The sequence below is a fragment of the Palaemon carinicauda genome, chromosome 22 (assembly GCF_036898095.1).
Source record: "Palaemon carinicauda isolate YSFRI2023 chromosome 22, ASM3689809v2, whole genome shotgun sequence".
NCBI lineage: Eukaryota > Metazoa > Arthropoda > Malacostraca > Decapoda > Palaemonidae > Palaemon > Palaemon carinicauda.
In genome coordinates this window covers 68,552,360-68,574,474 of record NC_090746.1, presented here as the reverse complement: position 1 = coordinate 68,574,474, position 22,115 = coordinate 68,552,360, and the positions used below count along the sequence as shown (strand labels likewise).

General features: G+C 44.4%; 1 protein-coding gene across 3 annotated transcripts in view; it reads right to left on the bottom strand.

Annotated features, from left to right (window-relative positions):
- The window catches only part of E(z) (histone-lysine N-methyltransferase E(z)), a 104,616-nt gene that overhangs the window by 25,401 nt on the left and 57,100 nt on the right, over window positions 1-22,115 (bottom strand). For 2 of the 3 annotated variants that reach the window (XM_068346362.1, XM_068346361.1), the window contains exon 8: window positions 1,707-1,733. The exons of the other annotated variant lie outside the window; for it this stretch is intronic. In XM_068346362.1, the coding sequence (XP_068202463.1) occupies window positions 1,707-1,733 (27 nt within the window). The remainder of the gene's footprint in view (window positions 1-1,706; window positions 1,734-22,115) is intronic. 3 annotated transcript variants of the gene reach the window in all.

Sequence of the window (22,115 nt, the reverse complement as noted above, 5' to 3'; positions counted from 1 at the left end):
AAAGAAGATAACTAAAAGATTAAGAATATATTGTTAGGTAGTTTTACAGTCCCATCATTTTAAGGATAAATGATGAAGAAATTGCTTGAATATTTCAATCACTTGCAAATGTACTTAAAATAATCTGCAGCAATAAAATAGATTAAAAAGAGGACCAAATACTTGATTAACATTAAATATGTTACAAGATATTCATTCCCATAAATCATTAACCACAAAAAAAGTTTTAATTTACACAAAAGCAGAAAGGTAGAAAACAACACCAAGCTCAGAGTGAAATAAAATCACTGCTTTCAAAGACTACCATATACAGAAATATATACTTCCTCCATACAGGAAACAAACATGAATTTCTTCAAACCAACCTATTAAAAAAAGAGAAAATGAAGAAGTTAAGGAGATTGGAAATCCTTTTGTTCTTCCCTCCAGTCAGAGAGATTTCAATTTTACTTTGGCAGATGTCTTGTATTGATATAGAGATAACTCCTATTAAACTTATTCATTTGAATATTGGTTGTTAATTTTGGAATGGAAGCAAGAAGTTCGTTACTAGGGAAGTGGTGGAATTGACAGCTCGTTGGGCTAACCATCTGTAGATAGAGACCAACCGGCTGTAGATTTACATTCACTCTTTACTCGGGGTCATGACTGTTTGCGTTTGTGAGACTTTCCTCGTAGGGTCCTTACTCAGTCCTTGTCAAACAACAGCACCTTTGTTCAATAAGTTATTTATTCAACTCAATTACAAATGACAATTTGGCTTAAATAAAATATGGGTTTGTGTATAAGTAACAACATATACTTTGATTTCATAATTCAGAAGTTACTTACCTGTCTGAGAAGTTCTAATTACTTTGATTAGGTATAATGGAAACGTTAGTTATTCGCATTATTTTTTCCTTACTTGGCTAAATAATGACTATCAAAATGTCAAAGTATTTAAAATACTGCTCTAACTTTTCCTAACAACTTTACTTACCATTTCTATAACTCCATAGTTAAAGAAACACTTCTACCCTCATTTTCAATTTCAGTATCAAGAAATGACCAATAATGTAGACTCTGTCATGCATCTTAACAACAACAAAATACAACTTCAACATAAATAAAGCCAATTATGCAAAGTTATACTGTATCTTAGATTATGTCTATCTTTTTTAATAAAATTGGCTAGAGGTAAAATTCTATTCACTTTGCAACTAAGTTTAAATTTTCGACAAATGAAATTCATAATTAACCAAGAGAAATGTAATTTAGAACAAAATGATTCATATCAATCATTATCATCATTAGCAATTAGATCGTTAAACACGCCAGTTCAGAATCGAAAGCTTAATTATAGTACATGCAATAGAATAGCAATTTGAAAATTAACTAAACAAAGATTAATAACGGAGCATTTTGCATAAGGTTATTATTAGGAAGCAAGACGCATGACTAATAAATAAGCAGTGGCAGCTTAGCACGGCTGCTCAGAATGCTATTATGAGACCTTATTCTTGGCCTAGCTGTCAATTATTTTTTTTTTTACTGACGATTCCCATTCAAATTGAACATTTGTCATCATACACCGATGAGCCTCCCAACAGTAGGGTGTTGTCTCCACAGACGGAGAAAGAGAGAGAGCGAGCGAGCGAACAAGTGAGGGAGAACGTGGGGTCTGGAGGCTGCCGCAGCTCTGGGTTGAGACTGATTCTCAGCCTTACCTGTGGCTTCGGTGCTTCCCTTGGTGGCTGTTGGGAAGATGACACTGTAAGACAAAAAAGGTTCTCTCTCTCTCCACCAATAATTGCTATTCGAAAAAACTTTTTATTGTATAAGCAACATTCTTCATCAGTTAGACGTGAGACATTCACCGCCAAAAATCTGTCTTCCATACAACCAGGCTATCCAAGAGTCCTGCTCAGATCTGGCGAATGTGCCGGGGTCATTCTCAAGACAAATTTTCTGGGCCAAAATTCTACTCAAATTTACATATTTGAGATCATAAAGTTTTCAACTGTTTGTTCCAATTCGTAGTTTATTACTTGTTTTTCTCTTTTTGAAGTCCAGTTTTTTGCTTACTCCTGGAAAGCCCGAAAGTCATAGTGACCATTTTTTCCATAATTTTATAAAAATAAGAGCCGAATTGATATGTCATTTATTCACTTCATGTTCAAGAATCACACAAGAATGATGAATAAAATTTCATTGTTAACTGAATCACTCACAAAAGGTAAACACTGAAAATGTCACTCTGCTCTAGAAAATATGATCAGCAAAATATTAAAAAGATAATGTAGAAGACATGTAGCATTGAAAATATTTAACACCCTAAAACACTTAATAACACCTAATGATATTTCATTAACCAACAAATAATTTGAGCATTTTGAATACAAGGTCATACAGCATAGAAATGAATAATTATCCTGAATTTCTCAGAAAATTAATTACTGTATGCACTACAACTAGATATGAGGAGCAAAGAGTTTTTAAAGACCAGTTCTTTTAGCAGCAATATAAATGTTTTAAAGATTTAATCAATTAAAAATATACAAAAATATTTAAAATTTTAATACAAAATTATATATATATAAAACTATGGCAATGAAGGAACATAAATCTAGAAAACACCTTTACAATTCTCCAAAGCTATAGTAAAAAAAAATAATAAAATTTAGTCATATGACAATGAAATAATTCATGTAAAGAAAATTGATCGTGAAATTAATACTACAAAATTAGTTTTTATTTCTCCATCATCAGAACTGATCTTCTTCACTTCAAGGCTACCCTGGGTTAGATTTGCATTTGTGAGTCCTACTGGACTATTATAATTTACCCCAGTAATAGTGAAATATGTTTGGCAAACACAAAATATGTTTAGGACTCTTCAAACACATAACCAATGCATACCAGATTATAAAAATTAAAAACTTTTACTATAAGTGGAAAATAGTAAGTTAAGGAAGAATCATTGTTTCTCAACAGATATCTTGATGTTTGTCAATTCTTCAAGAGCTATTGCCATATTCTAGGACAAATAGAAATTCTCTTTTTCTAGTTCGTTTACAATTTCATTATCAGCTCCAAGTCTGATTACTGTATAATCATTAGAATTCGTAATTGGCATAAGAATCCGAGGGGAGTAGAATCGAGTCCATGAATATCTAAAAACCAAGCGGTTTGAATATAACTCAATAAAAATGAAAAAATATATGATTGAATAAAAATGTAACAGCAAAAGAATAAAAATAAAGGTAACATCAAACAAGGGTACCTAAAGTTGAGGAAGGCATTGGTACAATGATTAGGGTACTACCCTACATTCCATCATATTGATGATGGTTCGTAAGTAGTACAGGGAAATCAAAATTTGCACCTTACAAGACCTGACAGTTGCAAATAAGGGATCAAAGACTATAGTCAATTGATTAAAATAACTGAATCGAAACAACGATCAGGTGTCCCTTAACAACCTCTCTGTTTATCGAAAAGGCTTGTCAATCTCCCTCAACCACGTTTTAATAAAACTTGAACAAATTATGCTTATTTTAAAAAGCATCACATTTAGAGAATTTATAGTGAAACAAGTTTGTCTAAAATAAAAGACATTAAGAAACCACTATGAGTTGGTAAAACTCGATTGTTACAATCGTGATGTCACAGTGAATTAATAGAGTGAACTCTTAAAAAACAATCACGAGATACTGTGCAATGCGCCAGTTAAGTGATAACTGAGAGGCGAGGTGAATGCAACTAAACTTTATTAAACAATCATCAAGTTTTTGCGCCTTGCGAGCAAGAATGTCACAAAAATTCAAACATGAAAAAGCTTGTGCTAGCATGAAAAGACAGGATGGTCTATTAAGAGTGCAGGGAAGAACAAGTGATAAGATAAAAAATCTAAACCGATACAGTGTAAGAGCGTGTATGAAACACATGCGGTACTATACAGAATGGTACCTAGGCTGAAAACATTCCTTGGTACTCAGTAAATCTTAATTGAAACTGCTCAAAGAGTTGAAACTGCTCAAAGAGTTGAAACTGCTCAAAGAGGATGGCATTTCAACTGAGTCTTCATTCAAGGGGTAAACTACACCACTGTAATTGATCAGTGGCTACTTTCCACTTGACAAGGGTATAAGAAATTCTGTTGCTATGGTAAGCAGCTCTTCTAGAAGAAGGACACTCCAAAATACAACCATTGTTCTGTAGTCTTGGTAGTGACATAGCCTCCGTACCATGGTCTTTGATTGTCTTGAGTTAGAGTTCTCATGCTTGAGGGTACACTGAGGTACAGTATTCTATCCATTTCCTTATTTCCTTTACTGACTGGGATATTTTTCCTGTTGGGGCCCTTGGGCTTATAGCATCCTGCTTTTCCAACTAGGGTTGTAGCTTAGCTAGTAATAAAAATATATAGAAGACACGGTAAAAATATTCTCAAAATTTGTGACATAACAGCCACCACCAAGAGGTAAACAACTACATCATTCATTGCCCTAACCATTCAATAAGACGAATCGTATTAAATAACTGTTACTGTTGTTGTTGTTGTTGTTATTGTTACTGTTATTGTTGTTGCTGTTATTACTTCAAGGTGAATAGCCTTTACACTTTTTTATTCTAATTAAAACTGAAGATTTTCCTTTCCACATTTTCATACCTTGTTCCAAGTAAAAATTAATGTTCTTCATATAAAGAGACTAAAATTTTTTAGTTTCTTAGTCTAAACAGTATCACACCCCACCACTATCCCATCCAACTTAGAAAGAATTTAGGATCTATGCTTCATAGTATATATGACCTGATTTTCACAGAAGAATAAGTATTTACAACAAAAATAGTACAACTGAGCTGTTCTACCAAGTCATCCCGTGTTATCCATGAATTAAGCATCAAGAGTTTCATCTCTACAGTTGGAAAATATCTAATAAAAAGATAAGAAAACCCATAAATTTGGTGTTTTGCATAGAAGAATGCAATCTTGGCCAGCATCCTATGAAATTGATCTCTCTAGGGTCAATTACAGAATCCATGCGCACTACTTTTACCTTTTAATAGTATTCATTTGTGAAAAGTTCAGTTAATTTGCTTTGAAAGTTCTGGTCTTGAAAGTGCCTGCAAGTCAGAAAAGTTAAAGGACATCAAAACTGGCCAGAATATGTGCATAAGATTAGAAAATCATTCAGGGTGGTACCAAGTAATGGAAGAATCTGAGTATCGTTATGCAGATGAAGATGTGGGAAGCCGATACCGGACAAAGTAAACCTTCCACAATATGTGATCAGCCAAGATCAAACTTGGGAGTTGAAGATGTTGAATAAAACACATGCATCACAGTGTAAATCAGTTGCCCTGTGGTACGGGTGTAAGAATACCACCAATGTACCCCTACGTGTTGTAGAAAGTGATCAAAAAGACAGCTGCTGCCTTGTAGTTGTACATTCAAACAAAAAGCTAGGCCCATTGCCAATAACTATGGAAAATGCTGCCTTGCAGTTGAACTATTAAATCAAACGTTAGGCCCAACAACAATGACTGTGAATGATGACTGCAAGGGTATGAGAGCGTAAAAACCCTCTGCCAGATTATAAACCATGCCTGATACTATCACATCAGGAAACCAATCCCTTAATGTAGGGATAATGGTGGGAAAGAAGACCTAAGTGTAAATCAAATTAAAAGCTCCAAAGCCTGGGCAGCGTAAGTTACACTTATTTATCCTGCTCTTCTAAAGTGCAATTTACAGGACCTGGCCATCCTGAGCCTATTATATATGAAGAGGAAAATTCTGAGGTCATATTTTGCTTATAATATAATTAATGTAGCCATTTGACCAAGGCATAATCTGGTGTGTCAAGGTCACACGTACACATCTGATGTTTGACTGCAACAAAAGAACAGCTGATACAAACCACAACTTTGAAAATCCTTTAACTTTAAAGAAAAAATGTTTACCAAAAAGGTGCAATTAATTCATTAAAATCACAAATTTTAAGTAATTTGTATTTTTCCTAACAGTACTTAACTCGAACTACTTTCTTAGGAGTATCTGGGGATCTCCTCCCTATCCAACCAAGAATTTTGCATAGCTCCCCCTATCTCCGTTTCCCTTGTTGGGTCGCCCCGTGGTGGATGGATACTCGCCCTGAGGCGACCCTGGGTCAGCACACGAGTGTGCTGCTAGGTCTGACTCGCCAGTAAGCATATGTGAAAATACTATTCGAACTCCTGTAAGGCACCCCGGGCAGGATGGGCGGGCAATAACCCGAAAGTAGTTCGAGGTAAGTACTGTTAGGAAAAATACAAATTACTTAAAATTTGTGATTTGTTCCAACACGGAGTACTTACCTTGAACTACTTTCTTAGGAGACTAACACTTTAGGAGGCGGGGGTGGACTTACAGGCCAGACGACCCGTCATACCGACACATGATAAGGGACCTAGATAAGAGGCTAGGTCCAAGGTAGGAGAGTCGGGGGAAGCACACAAAAGTCTACTTGATTGAAGTCACCTTTATGCATAATCCGGACATGGTCTTCTACCACATCCATCTCTCACATGGGAGGAGGGAAAGGAAAGGGTAGTAAGGAAAAAGGGGGGAGTAAGGCGAGAACTTGTGTCGCTTGCAATTACTCCCCTCGGTTTACCCCGGGGCTTTAGCCTTAAATTTGTTGAAGGGCGGAAATGACTGGTCCGATGGAGGAGTCCAGGGACTTCCTCGTAGAGTATTTCAGGTAGTGGGCCGTAAAGGTGGACTGCCTGGATCATGTGCCCGCCCTCATGATTTGACCTACTGCCCTGTTCTTGTCAAATTCCAAGGAGGTGCTAAGCTCCCTAATGTCATGGGGTTGTGTCTTGCCAGAGACTGCCGACCCCTCACTGTCATAAGCCCTTTTATGATTTGTCGAAGCCAGAAGGAGACCGTGTACTTAGACATTGCTTTCTACACTGGGCCTGAGGAAACAAACAGACTTTTGATGCCCGGCCAAAGTCTGGCTGTCCTATTAAGGTACTTCCTAATAGTTCTCACTGGGCACAGGAACAAGTCTTCTGGGTTGTCTGAGTGAGGGAACGCCGGGATCGAGAATCCTTCAAACCTTGGGTCTACGATGGCCGGGTTCTGTGTTTTGGACGCCAAACCAGACAGAAACTAAAAGGCCAGGTCCTTCCACCCTTCTGAGTGTGAGACCTCAAACGACAAGTCGTGGAGCTCATTCACCCTCTTGGCTGAGGCCCGAGCTAGCAAGAACACTGCCTTGAGGGTGAGGTCTTTATCCAGGATAACTTTGAGAGGTTCGAAGGGTGGGCTAGACCAAACCTTGAGAACCTTAGCCACGTCCCACTGCGGGACCCGAGAGGCGCGGGAGGAACAAGATTGCTCGACACTCCTGATGAGCATGGAAACCTGACGAGAAGCCCCCCTGGTCAATACCACTGAGTAGAAATACTTGTCTCAGTGCTGCTCAGCCCCTTTGATGGCTGGAATGGAAACCACTAGGCAGTCCCTTAGGTAGACCAGGAAGCCTGCAATCCTGTGGACCGATGCATCCAGGGGCCTCAGGTTCTGAACCGCATACCACTCCTCAAATGTGGCCCACTTGGCCTGGTAAACCATGACCGAGGATTTCCTAAGATAACCGGTCATCCTCGAGGCTGTCCTCTTTGAGTATCCTTCCTTCCTTAGTAGATGCCCGATAACCTCCACGCGTGTGGCTGAAGGCACTGGGGGTTTTCGTGAAACCTTTGGAAATGGGGCTGGTGTAGTCGATCTTCTCTTATCGGCAGGGGCCACGGAGGAAGGATAGCCAGGTCTTGTAGGTCCTCGAACCACTCCCTCTCCGGCCACCAGGGCACTACCCAAATCAACCTTGTATCTCTTGACTGCCTGATCCTGTTGAGAACCTTCCTGAGAATCCCGAAGGGAGGAAAGGCATATACGTCGACTCCGTCCCACGATCGTTGGAAGTCGTCTTCGAACTCTGCTGCTGGGTCTGGCACCAGGGAACAGAACACGGGGAGCTGTGCGTTGAGCCCCGTGGCGAAAAGGTCTATCACCGCTGAGCTCTACCTCTGGAGGACCTTCTGGGCTACCTGTGGGTGTAGGGACCACTCTGACCCCACTACTTGCCCTGTCCTGACGAGGCCGTCGGCTAGAACGTTCCTTTTTCCCGGAATGAACCTGGCTGTGAGGCTGATGTGTTCCTTTTCGGACCATTCCAGTATTTGAGACGTGAGGTTGCACAACTCCCTTGATCTCAATCCTCCTTGCTTCTTTATGTATGCCACCACGGTGGCGTTGTCGCACCTGAGTGCTACTGTGTTTCCCTGGAGACAATGGGCGAACTTTGCGAGGGCCTTTGGCCTGCTAGTAGCTCGAGCATGTTTAGGTGAAGGGTCTTCTCCTCCCGGGACCACTTCCTCTCTGCTGTTTCCCCGAACAGATGGGCTCCCCACCCCTCCTTTGATGCGTCTGTGAAGAGCAACACCTCCGGAGGAACGGACGCGAATGGTACCCCCTTAAGGGTGTTCGCCTTGTCGGATCACCAGAGGAACATGTTCCTGGAGTCCGGAGACATCTTGACTAGTTCTTGAGGAGGGGCTCCCGGTGGCCAGTGGTTCTTCAGTTTCCATTGGACTGGTCTCAGCTTGAGCATCCCCTGAGGAACCAACTTCTCCTACGAGGCCAGGTGGCCCACGAGCCTCTGCCAGTCCTTGGCTCTCATTAGCGCACCTGTCAGGAATGGTTGAATAACTTGATCCAGGTTGCTCAGCCTCTCTTGAGAGGGGAATGCCCTTCATAATTGGGAGTCCAGGACCATCCCTAGGTACGTTATCCTGGTGATGGGGGCTAACTGGGACTTTCCCAAGTTGATGGTGATCCCCAGTTCCCTGCAGAACTGCAATAGCCTCGCTCCTTGCTCCTTTAAGACTGTCTCTAAGGCTAAAAGCAGCAACCGGTCGTCTAGGTACCGGATCAGCCTGATGCCCTGCTTGTGGGCCCAGGCTGATACTACAGTGACCACCCTCGTGAACACCTGAGGAACCGTTGACAGTCCGAAGCAGAGAGTCCTGAACTGCAGAGACTGGGATCCCCACTTTACTCTGCGAGGAACTTCCTGCTGGAGGGATGCACGAGGATCTGAAAAGGTCGTCCTTGATGAACCAGGGACATCATGAAATCCCATTCCCTCAAGGCTGCCAGCCTTCCTAGAGCCGGTGTATTTTGCCTAAAGGAGGACTGGGCTGGGACACCTCTCCTTCAGGAGGGCCGCGGGGATTGCTGCCAGGAAGTGGAGGGGGCCTCCTGTCTATCTGGTGCCGTAGGTGGGTCGTCCACGCCCACTGATGGTCTCCTATGGGGAGGACGTCTTGCCACTGACTGCCTGGGCTCCATGAGTCCTTAATTTTGCCTACTCTCTCCATAGTTTCCGCTACTGCCTGCAGGGGGAACACGGTCTCACCCCACACCGGCGCATTCCTCCGAAACTTTGTTTCCCATTCGGGAAGTCTACGGGAGATTCTGAAAGGACCTTGTCCCTCCTCCTTAACACCCAGTTTGCCGACTGGGTCAGGGACTGGAAGGTAAGGGACTTCATCGCCTTCCCTCCCGAGCGAATGAGTTCTTGTAGAAGGGCCTGATTCCCTGGTACTAACAGGTTGTGAGATAGCTGGAACCCTGCTAGGGCACACACCCACTAGTCCAGCCATGAGGTCACACTGACTAAGTCTCGCGAGGTGTCCTCCATCATGGAGGCCACTGCTTGAGAGAAAACCACTGTTGCAATGAGGGTTCTGTCATCTGCACTGCCCTGGTTTAATGTTGCAAAGGCTTCTTCCAACAAGCGGGGACCTGCATGATGCCCGTCTGGAACATAGAATTTCTTCTGGGTCCTCAGTCCCGGCAGGAGCTTGAAGGACCCTTGGACTCTTAGGGAGTTCTAATGTCCCCTCAACGTATTTATCGACGTGCTCCATGCCTAGTGCCACGTCCCGCGCTAGGGCCAAGGATGGTTTCTGCTGGCCAGGGTTATCCACCATCCTCCCGAAACCTGAAAGCCAAGCCTGCTCTGACGATGGTTTAGGCTCGTCTAATCTGTGGTGGTGGCGGATCAGAGCCAGGACTTTTCTATAGGAGGACACTTCTCCGGGGGGAAAACTCGCCCGTGTCTAACAAGCCCTCTACCACTTGATCCTCCGTGTCGGCTGCATCCTCGAGCACGGATGGATCCGTGGGGGCGGTTGTATCCCTTATTTCTGGCTGGTCCCATGGAGCGGCTTCCTCCATCACGGATGGAGCCGCTGGGACGGAGGTAGCCGTCACGGGTCTACCCCCTCCTGGGGAAATCCGTGGGGTGTAAGTACCCTGGTATGCCAGCGGCTGCCTCCGATGCTTGGCTGGGGCTGGCGTGGCAACGGGTATGGATGCCATGCTGCCGGGCAGAGCCAGCGGCTGCCTCCGCTGGACGGATGGAACCGGTGACTTGCCGGGCAAGGGCAAGGTAAAGATTACGTGTGCCAACGTCTGCATCCGATGGGCGGACGGAGCCGAAGAGACACTGGGCAAAGGCACGGGGGCAGCTCCAGTGGCCACTGAGGCAGGCACTGGAATAGAAAGAGTACTCTTCAACCCTCTGGGGGGAAAGCCATTTTGCCTCCGTCACGGATGGAGCCGTCGGGACGGAGGTAGCCATCATGGGTCTACCCCCTCCCGAGGAAATCCGTGGGGTGTAAGTACCCTGATACATCAGCGGCCGCCTCCTATGCTTGGATGGAGGTGGCCGGGACGATAAAAGCGGCTGGCTCCATCACGGATGGAGCCGCCGGGACGGAGGTAGCCGTCATGGGTCTACCCCCACCCGGGGAAATCCGTGAATGGAGCTGTCATGGTACCGGGTATGGATGCCATGCTGCCGGGTCGAGCCAGGGGGCTGCCTCCGCTGGACGAATTGACCCGGTGACTAACGTTCGTGTGTGCCAACGGCTGCATCCAACGAGCAGATGGAGCTGAAGAGACACTGGGCAAGGGTGCGGGGGCGGCTCCAGCGGCCACCGAGGTAAGCACTGGAGCGGTAAGAGCCCTGTTTGACCCGCTAGGGGGGAAAGCCACTTTAGCCCATTTCCTCTTGGAAGAATTCCTCTTCTTGCTCTTCTTCTTCGAGACCTTTGCCTTCCTCCTGGAAGGGCCTACGTAAGAGCTGGACTTCCTCCTTTTAGACCTCTTCCACTTCCTTCTCGTCTCTTGGTCGTCGGAGTCTTCCGACGAAAAAGAGTCGTAGGACGAAGATGTATCTGAGGAGGGAGAAGAGGAAGAGGATCTCGCTGAATCTCCTGAATCTTCTGTCAATAATGTAGGGTCTTGTAGATGCGCAACCGGCGTGACGGACTACCTGAAGGCCGACGGGAGCGTAGATGAGGGCGCCCGAGGGCATACGTAGAGCCTTCCAAAGCGAACCAGCCCGAGAATTGCTCCTCCCGACGCATAGGTTATCTGAAGGCCGTCCACGGTGCCTCCCATATGGAGTCAGGGTCTGAAGATCCTGTGGGCTGCCTCTCCTTGTCCATAACACCCCCGGGCGCTGTTGAACCTGTAAGACACTGCCACGATGGAGGGGAAGAGGCCGTTCCTGACTTCCCCCACACCAGGTCTTCATTCGAGACAGGTCCTGCGGGCACCAGAACCTCCTCTACAGCACACACTCCCGCCCCACGTCTGCGTAGGCACAATACACCCTAAATCATCAACATCAGACTCATGGGGAACGGCAATGGGCCGTTTCCCCGCAACAGACTTACCTCGTCCCCTACTCTGGGTAGGGGAAGGGGAAGGAGAACCTCTCTCCGACGAGGCTGAAGGAGACGTCAAAGGCTTACCGGTCTTAGGCCCGCGACAGCGACGCTGGGATTCTAAGAAAAGCACTGAAACACCAAACAACGCCAGTAACACAGTGAAAGGACGTGAATGGTAAGGCACAAAGGGATGGGGAAGCACAAAGGAAACACGTGGTAATAAAGGCTGGTCAGACAGGATGAAGAGAGAGAGCAGCGAGATGTTACCTACGCCGCGACCAGATGCTTTCTGGCGAGTCAGACCTAGCAGCACACTCTCATGCGTTGACCCAGGGTCGCCTCAGGGCGAGTATCCATCCACAACGGGGCGACCCAACAAGGGAAACGGAGATAGGGGGAACTACGCAAAATTCTTGGTTGAATAGGGAGGAGATTCCCAGATACTCCTAAGAAAGTAGTTCGAGGTAAGTACTCCGTGTTCGAACAAATAAAAATTATCAACTCCTGCAGGAAACCTTAATAGATCCAAGTAATACGTGACTTTGGGTAAATTCCTAAGGTAACATAAGAAATCAGCAAAGAACTATTGTCAATATGATGGATATGGATGGGGAACAACAAGGGTTTAACTATTGCACTTTTAATCATCCCGTGGCTACTTTCCACTTGTAAAGGTAAATGAGACTCTTTAGCTATGGTAAGCAGCTCTTGAAGGAGGAAGCACTCCAAATTCAACCCATTGTACTACCATAGCCTCTGTACCATGGTCTTCCAGCCTTGAGTTAGTTTTCTTGCTTGAGGGTACACTCAGGGACAATATTCTATGTTTCCTTATTCCCTTTCCTCACTGGGTTATTTTCCCTGTTGGAGCCCTTGGGCTTATAACATCCTACTTTTCCAAATAGGGTTGTAGCTTAGATAATAATAATAATAATAATAATAATAATAATAATAATAATAATAATAATATGATACTTTAATTATAAAATAAATTTTTGAATATAATTACCCGGTGAATATATAATAGCTGCTGCTCCAGCGACTCGACAGAAAAAACACACAAAAACTCGCGAGCGATCGCTATGAAGGTTGCGGGTGTGCCCACCAGAGCCAACTATCGGCCAGATACCGCATATGCATGTAAACAAGCCTCAATTCTTCTCGTCCCGCTGCGTCTCTATTGGGGAGGAAGGGAGGGCCTTTAATTTATATATTCACCGGGTAAGTATATTCAAAAATTTATTTTATAATTAAAATATCATTTTTAAATATTTAATTTAGCCGGTGAATATATAATAGCTGATTCACACCCATGGTGGTGGGTAGAGACCAGAGTTAATTAAGTTTACAGCGTATATGCTTAGAGTTTTTGACAGTTATAACATAACAAAACCCAAATATATAGGTACCTGGTAAGGAAGTTGACTTAGACGATTACTCTGCCTTGTTAGTCTGTCTTCCTCACGAAGCCCAGCGATCCTCTTAGGATGCTGAAAGACTCCCAGGAGCTGAAGTATCAAGGGCTGCAACCCATACAACAGGACCTCATCAAACCCCTAATCTGGGCGCTCTCAAGAAATGACTTTGACCACCCGCCAAATCAACCAGGATGCGAAAGGCTTCTTAGCCTTCCGTACAACCCAAAAAAACAAGATTAAAAACATTTCAAGAGACAGATTAAAAAGGATATTGGAATTAGGGTAATGTAGTGGTAGAACCCTCACCCACTACTGCACTCGCTGCAACGAATGGACCCAGTGTGTAGCAGTCCTCGTAAAGAGTCTGGACATCTTTTAAGTAAAATGACGCGAATACCGACTTGCTTCTCCAAAAGGTCGCGTCCATAATACTTTGCAGAGATCTATTTTGCTTGAAGGCCACGGAGGTTGCTATAGCTCTTACTTCGTGCGTCTTAACCTTAAGCAAACATCGGTCTTTCTCATTCAAGTGAGAATGAGCCTCTCGTATTAAAAATCTGATAAAATATGACAAAGCATTCTTTGACATAGGCAATGATGGTTTCTTAACACCATAATGCCTCAGATCTACCTCGTAAGGACTTAGTACGGGCTAAGTAGAACTTAAGAGCTCTAACAGGACATAGCACTCTTTCCAGTTCGTTGCCTACGATCTCTGATAAGCAAGGAATATCAAAAGATTTAGGCCAAGGACAAGAAGGCAGTTCATTTTTGGCCAGGAAACCAAGTTGAAGTGAACAAGTGGCTTTTTCTGTAGAAAAGCCGATGTTCTTACTGAAGGCATGAAGTTCACTGACCCTTTTAGCCGAAGCCAAGCACACTAGGAAAAGTGTCTTGAGGGTGAGATCCTTCAGGGAGGCTGAATGTAATGGCTCAAACCTGTCTGACATGAGGAACCTTAGGACCACGTCTAAGTTCCCTCCAGGAGTTGCCAAACGACGTTCCTTAGAGGTCTCGAAAGACCTAAGGAGATCTTGGAGATCTTTATTGTTGGAAAGATCTAAGCCTCTATGACGAAAGACCGAAGCCAACATGCTCCTGTAGCCCTTAATCGTTGGAGCTGAGAGGGAGCGAACATTTCTCAGATGTAAAAGAAAATCTGCGATTTGGGCTACAGAGGTACTGGACGAGGACACAGATGCTGACTTGCACCAGTCTCGAAAGACTTCCCACTTCGACTGGTATACTCTAATGGTAGAAGCTCTCCTCGCTCTTGCAATCGCACTGGCTGCCTCCTTCGAAAAGCCTCGAGCTCTTGAGAGTCTCTCGATAGTCTGAAGGCAGTCAGACGAAGAGCGGGGAGGCTTTGATGAACATTCTTTACGTGGGGCTGACGTAATAGATCTACCCTTAGAGGAAGACTTCTTGGAAAGTCTACCAGCCATCGAAGTACCTCGGTGAACCCCTCTCTCGCGGGCCAGAGGGGAGCAACCAACGTCAACCTTGTCCCTTCGTGAGAGGCGAACTTCTGCAGTACCTTGTTGACAATCTTGAATGGTGGGAATGCATATAAGTCCAGATGAGACCAATCTAGTAGAAATGCGTCTATGTGTATTGCTTCTGGATCTGGGACTGGAGAGCAATAGATTGGAAGTCTCTTGGTCATCGAGGTGGCAAAGAGGTCTATGGTGGGTTGACCCCAAGTCGCCCAAAGACTCTTGCACACGTCCTTGTGGAGGGTCCATTCCGTGGGAATCACCTGACCCCTCCGACTGAGACAGTCTGCCAAGACGTTCAAGTCCCCCTGGATAAATCTCGTTAACAGGGAGATGCCTCGATTTCTTAACCAAATGAGCAGGTCCCTTGCGATCTCGTACAGCGTGAGGGAGTGTGTGCCTCCTTGCTTGGAGATGTACGCCAAAGCTGTGGTATTGTCGGAGTTGACCTCTACCACTTTGTTTCGAAGGAGACTTTCGAATTTCATCAAGGCCAAGTGGACTGCCAATAGCTCCTTGCCGTTGATGTGCATGCTCTTCTGACTTGAGGTCCACAGACCTGAGCATTCCCGACCGTCCAGGGTCGCACCCCAACCCAAATCTGACGCGTCTGAGAACAACACGTGGTTTGGGTTCTGAACTGCTAGGGATAGTCCCTCTCTCAGACTGATATTGTTGTTCCACCATTTCAGGCATGCCTTTACTGGTTCGGAGACCGGGATTGATACCGTCTCTAACATCTTGTCCTTGTTCCAGTGAAAGGCTAGATGGAACTGGAGAGGCCGAAGGTGTAGTCTTCCTAGCGAGACAAACTGCTCCAGGGATGATAGAGTTCCTACGAGACTCATCCAATTCCTGACTGAGCACCGTTCTCTCTTCAGCATTAGTTGGACTTTGAGCAGGGCTTGCTCTATTCGGGTGGCAGACGGAAAAGCCCGAAAAACTGGACTGCGAATCTCCATCCCTAAATATAGAATAGTTTGGGATGGGATCAGCTGGGACTTTTCTAGGTTGACTAAAAGTCCCAATTCCTTGGTCAGATCCAACGTCCAATGAAGATCCTGCAGACAGCGATGACTGGACGATGCCCTGAGAAGCCAGTCGTCCAAGTACAGGGAGGCTCGGATTCCCGATAAATGGAGGAATTTTGCCACATTCCTCATGAGCCTCGTAAACACGAGAGGAGCAGGACTGAGGCCAAAGCACAGGGCCCGAAACTGGTATACCACATTCCTGAAAACAAACCTCAGAAACGGTTGGGAATCTGGGTGTATAGGAATGTGGAAGTACGCATCTCGTAGGTCGAGAGAGACCATCCAGTCTCCCTTTCTGACGGCTGCTAAGACGGACTTCGTGGTCTCCATAGTGAACTTTGTTTTCGTAACAAAAACGTTGAGTGCACTGTCGTCTAGCACCGGTCTCCAACCTCCTGTCTTCTTTGGGACTAGGAAGAGACGGTTGTAAAACCCCGGTGATTGAAGGTCCGAGACTTTCACCACCGCTCCCTTCTCTAGCAACAGACACTTCTTGGTTTAGGGCTTGTCTCTTTGACTCCTCTCGGTACCTGGGAGAGAGGTCTATGGGAGTTGTCACTAGAGGAGGTTTGCGTACAAACGGAATTTTGTACCCCTCTCTGAGCAACCGGACAGACTCTTGGTCTGCGCCCCTCTTCTCCCAGGCCTGCCAGAAGCTCTTCAATCTGGCTCCTACCGCTGTCTGAGGCTGTGGGCAGTCAGACTCTGCCACGTGAGGACTAGGCTCCTCTCTTCTTACCTCTCTTTCCCTCGGCACGAGCGCTTTCCCTGCTGGGAGCTCTGCCACGAAAGGGCGGGAAAAATCTGGAAGCCGGAGTCTCGATCCTGGGTCTTACAGCAAAGGATGTAGAAGGAGTCCCTTTGCGAGCAGAGGACGCCATCAAGTCATGGGTGTCCTTCTGCACAAGCGAAGAAGCTATATCCTTAACTAATTGTTGCGGAAACAAGGACGTTGATAAGGGAGCAAAGAGCAGTTCTGATCTCTGGCAGGGAGTAACTCCTGGCGAAAGAAAAGAGCAAAGGGAATCTCGCTTCTTTAAGACTCCCGACGTAAAAGTGGAGGCAAGCTCATTGGAACCATCGCGGATGGCTTTATCCATACATGACATGATAAGTAAGGAAACATCTCTGTCAGCAGACGAGATTTTCCTACTTAAAGCTCCTAATGACCAGTCAAGGAAGTTGAATACTTCAAAGGCCCTGTATACGCCTTTAAGCAGATGGTCAAGGTCCGAGGAGGACCAACTAATCTTCGAGCGTCTCATGGCTAGGCGGCGGGGAGAGTCTACGAGGCTTGAGAAGTCACCCTGGGCAGAGGCAGGGACTCCCAAGCCGAGAACTTCTCCCGTGGCATACCAGACGCTCGATCTAGACGAGAGCTTTGAAGGAGGGAAGGCAAAGGCCGTCTTCCCCAAACTCCTCCTGGTATCCAACCAGTCACCTAAAAGTCGTAAAGCCCTCTTGGAAGAGCGAGAAAGCACTAGCTTAGTAAAGGCTGGCATGTTAGCAGGTAAGCCTAGAGCAAACTCAGACGGTGGCGAACGAGGAGCAACGGTAACAAAGTGATCGGGAAAAAGCTCCTTGAAAATTAACATGACTTTCTTAAAGTCCATCGAAGGAGGAACCGTCCTAGGTTCGTCTACATCTGAAGGATGATCATCATGATGAGGGTCAGCAACGTCCTCATCTGAAGGATCTTCGTCCGACAACTGCTGAGTAACAAGCAAAGGGGTTGGCAATGCTTGACACGCAGAGTCCACACGCACTGGTGCATCAGTAGCAGTCCAGGACGCTACGTCATGTAACTGCTTAACAGCCTGACTGTCAACAACAACAGGAGCGGGAGGACGCTCGACGTCAACTCGAGACTGCCTTGACTGCCTAGACTGAGCAGTCAAAACAACTCTTGACTGCGGTGTTTGACGCTCAGCGTCAAAACAAGTCAACTCCGCTGGTTGGCGAACGTCCTGAACGTCAACAAGAGCATTAGGAAGCGGCTGAACGTCCATATGCGGCTGATAGTCAACACGGGACTGCATCGAGTGAGGCTCTACAAAGCGTGACTGACGTGACTTAGTAACGCCAACGTCAAAAGGACGAGCAAAGGCTCGTTTTGGCGGCTGAAGGCCAGGATCTCGATTAGCTAAGCGGCGAGGATCATCGTGAACCTTTTCAGCAGAATAGTCTTCCATAAGGGAGGCGAGCTTGATCTGCATGTCTTGCAGTACAACCCATTTAGGATCAACGGGAATGGGTGCGGTAACAGACGAGGGTAACGTCTGAGACTGCAAAACCTTGCCTACACCAAGACTCTCGGAGCCTGTGTAACATTTCTGCTTAGGCGGCGAGCAGTCTTCCGATGACTGCAAAGGGTCAGAGCTGTCCCAATGGCTACAACCAGGACGCTGGACCTGTCCTGAAGGGACCGACTTTCGCTTCAAGGGCCTTGAAACCTTGCTCCACGGTTTCTTATGCGAAAAGCCTTCGGATGACGAGGAGAAAATGGTCTCTCTCGTCTTATGGTAGGGGCGGTCTTGATGAGACACGCCTGTTACCATAGAGGGAACGTCTGTTCGCTGATCAAGGCCTCTCGAACCCATAAGTCGTACGACATTACTTCTCCCTGGTGCAGGGGAGCTTGCAAGAGGTCCCGGACTAGGCGAACGACAGGCACGAACAGACGAACCCTCGGTCGCAACACTGAAAACACTTTGCGCACTAATCACTTTCCCACGATTTTCCGCTGTGGCACTCAGACACTTTAGCTCTTTAACGTCAGCCATGAGTTGATTACGATCTGTAGCTAACGACTCAACTCTTTCGCCCAAAGCATGAATGGCACGTAACATGTCCCGCATTGATGGTTCCTGAGTGCTAGTAGAGGGTTCAGGCACAACTACTACAGGGGAAGGATTAGGTTCAGGGGCATGGGGAGAGGAAAAATCTACCGATCTAGAGGAACTTCTCCTCACCCTATCTCTCTCTAGCTTACGAGAATACTTGTCATATTCGAGCCAATCGAATTCCGAAAGGCCCACGCACTCCTCACACCGATCTCCTAATTGACAGGTTTTACCCCGACAATTAGAACACACAGTATGTGGGTCGAGAGAGGCCTTTGGAAGACGCCTATTGCAATCCCTAGCATTACACTTACGAAATCTAGGAATTTGAGAAGGGTCAGCCATTTTGAAAAAGTCAAAGAAAGTCCAAAAAACAATCCAAAGTCATCAACAATTAAATCTGTTCAAAAAAGAGTTCAAGAGTTTAAGTTGAGGATAAAACACCTGCACTGCGAAAGCTCAAACCAAAATGAAGTACTTCACCAAGTCTGTTGAAAAACTCCAGGTTATACAGCGAGTAATGGTACGTCTTGTCGTTCAGACCGACAGAGAAGAATTGAGGCTTGTTTACATGCATATGCGGTATCTGGCCGATAGTTGGCGCTGGTGGGCACACCCGCAACCTTCATAGCGATCGCTCGCGAGTTTTTGTGTGTTTTTTCTATCGAGCCGCTGGAGCAGCAGCTATTATATAATCACCGGCTAAGTTAAATATTTAAAAAATAATAATAATAATAATAATAATAGCAAAGAATAGCAATTTGTTAAAAATAATCAAAATTATCAACTGTAAAGTCAGATCCAAAAAACCTTAGGGAGGGTTCCAACCAGACTCTGCAAGTATTTACTGCAATGATCATTATAATTCTATATTGAAAAACCCCTAAGGGAATGTCAAATTTTGATCCTTATCTCACGATCTTCAGGACTTTTCTAAATATTACTATTGACATACGAGAAAAGACAAGCCAACATTACCAGAGACTACAAAGAGCCTTACTGATCCCCAGAATCAAAGCCAATTCCAATGGTGAAAATTGCTTTTCCAACAGAGGTTGTCTACTAATACATTGTGCTTTAGTGCAACCAACCTTGGAACTATGCCATAGTCATCAATCCACACAAAAGATGTCCTTACCAGTCAACGTAGAGTAATAGATGTAAAGCCGACTTATTCCTTTAGGAAGCTGCTTTATCTATTTGTCAGTCATCATATTTACCACCTTCCCTTTTCAGTAAAATAAAAAAAATGCTTGCAAGAAGACTTTAACTATGAGTAGAGAACTACTGCCTGTTCTCTAGGGCACAAGTTCCTTTCACCTAGCAATAACGGTGTGCTTCCAATCACGACCAATACGTTCAGCACGATTGGTGAAGATCTTTCAACATCCTCTGAGGCTACTAGATGGTAATCATACATTTGGGATAATATTGCTGACCCGGAAACCTTACACTGAAATCTTAAACAAAAATTTTTAAATAGCACCTGGTATTACTGCTGGATTAAGGACAATCTTCTGATCCATCTTCTGCCTGGTAAACCATAAGTGCTTTCGGGTTAATATCTATACAGTATGTAACTCCGTTGATGGCATTATGGCTGACTTCCATCTCCAAGTGGTAATACACTTGACACAGGTGGTGCATTGGTATTACCATACTTTTTCTGTCTGTGTGACAAAACTCTGAATACAGGGAAAATCGATATCACGATTGTGGGGACATTTATAATTAAGGGGTTTTGATGAGAGAGAATGAACAATAACAGAGTAATACGAATAGCGTTGTCATAGCAGATATTGTAACGTCCCTGACTGGTGAACGGCAAACTAGGGTTCGAGTCCCACTCAAACTCATTAGTTTCTTTGGTCGCTGCAACCTCACCATCCTTGTGGTGGGTTTGGGGGAGCCTATAGGTCTATCTGCTGAACATTAGCAGCCACTGGTCCCAGCTTAGGTCGAGAGGGGGCTTGGGCGCTGATCATATGTATATATGATCAGTCTCTAGGGCATTGCCCTGCTTGATAGAGCAATGTCACTGTCCCTTGCCTGTGACATTAGTGAGCGGCCTTTAAACCTTAAACCTAAAAGAATTTCATTAAATTTCCCAGGAAGGGATAAATGCAAGAAACTCATTAATCACTCATAAAAAAGAATGTCAAACAGTAGATATCATATTCCTCAAAAATATATTTTGTCTCCTCTAGGACAGAAAAATATAAACTGAATTGTACAAACAAAGTTTTAAAAGAAACCCTTCATCTTTCCCCTGATAAAGACATTGGCCTTCCAAATAGGCAGATGCACAATTCTATGTTGGACCTTTAAGATTTGATAAGAAGGTATCACAACTGACAATGGCATTGTCTAATCAACACGTTTAATCTTAACAAAATGCTGCATAAACTAGAGATAATCCCTGAAAATCTTTAATATCACTAAATGTAAAGTCAATGGAACTATGGTAGCTATTTTCTATCAATTTATACATTTCTTTTTCTCTTGGCACACTAACGCTTAAAACCAAAATCCTCATGAATTTTGAGATAAATATTGGACCTGGGAACATTTACTGTAGTTAACCAAACCAGAATTGAGAAAAGAGAACACATGAACAGTAATTGCGAGCACTATAGCCGAGGGCTTATAAGAAATCATAAAAAAAAATATCATTAATACTTTGCTGAACAATGCAGTCTCTATGGAGCATGTGGGTCTTTTATATATTCTTGTCCTGGGGACGGCAATTATTGGCCTAGGATGGAACTCCTTTTAAAGAGGCCCATCTATTGGAGCGCTACATGTAATGCTGTGTCAGAGTTCTGTTACACAACATTCAGTCATTAGGAACATCCAATTGAAAACCGAAATACTTGTAAGATGATCTGAACACGTATAACCTAAACACCAATTTCAGCAAAGAATTTTTCTTTTCCTTTATATTTCTAATCTACAGATTAATGAAGAAGTTTCCGCCAATTTTCATTCTGTGTAAAGTTCACAGTTACATAGTAAAAAATTGGCCAAAACATTATGAAGAATTCAATAACCAATCAATCAGCAAGAAACTTATCAATTTGTTATTGTCTTCCCAGTTTAATGACTAAACAGTGAATTTCATACTTGAACAACTCTGTGATTTGGAAACTCGGTGAAATAAGATCATAAACCTCCACCTCAAACCATTTCTGTAACATAAATCTGACAAGCCATATTCAATGTTAATACAGTGTACTATAAGTATAGCCTAAAGTTACAGTAGAAGAGCAGTTTTCCTTTGTGAATAAAAAATATTTTCTTAATACAATGCTTAATGATAAATAACTTAACTTATGCTTGGCAATAATAGTAATAATCATGATAAGGATTACAATAAAAAACCAACAATAATAATAGTGAGATCAATCAAAACAAATTAAAAAACAAATAATGAGGCAATATAACAAATTTAAGAATGCGGTGAGAGAGAGTAAGTAGCCCCGGGGTGTCCGCTCTCCTGTCAATGACTTCACTTTTGACCTTTGGCTCAGGACTACAAGGGGTGGT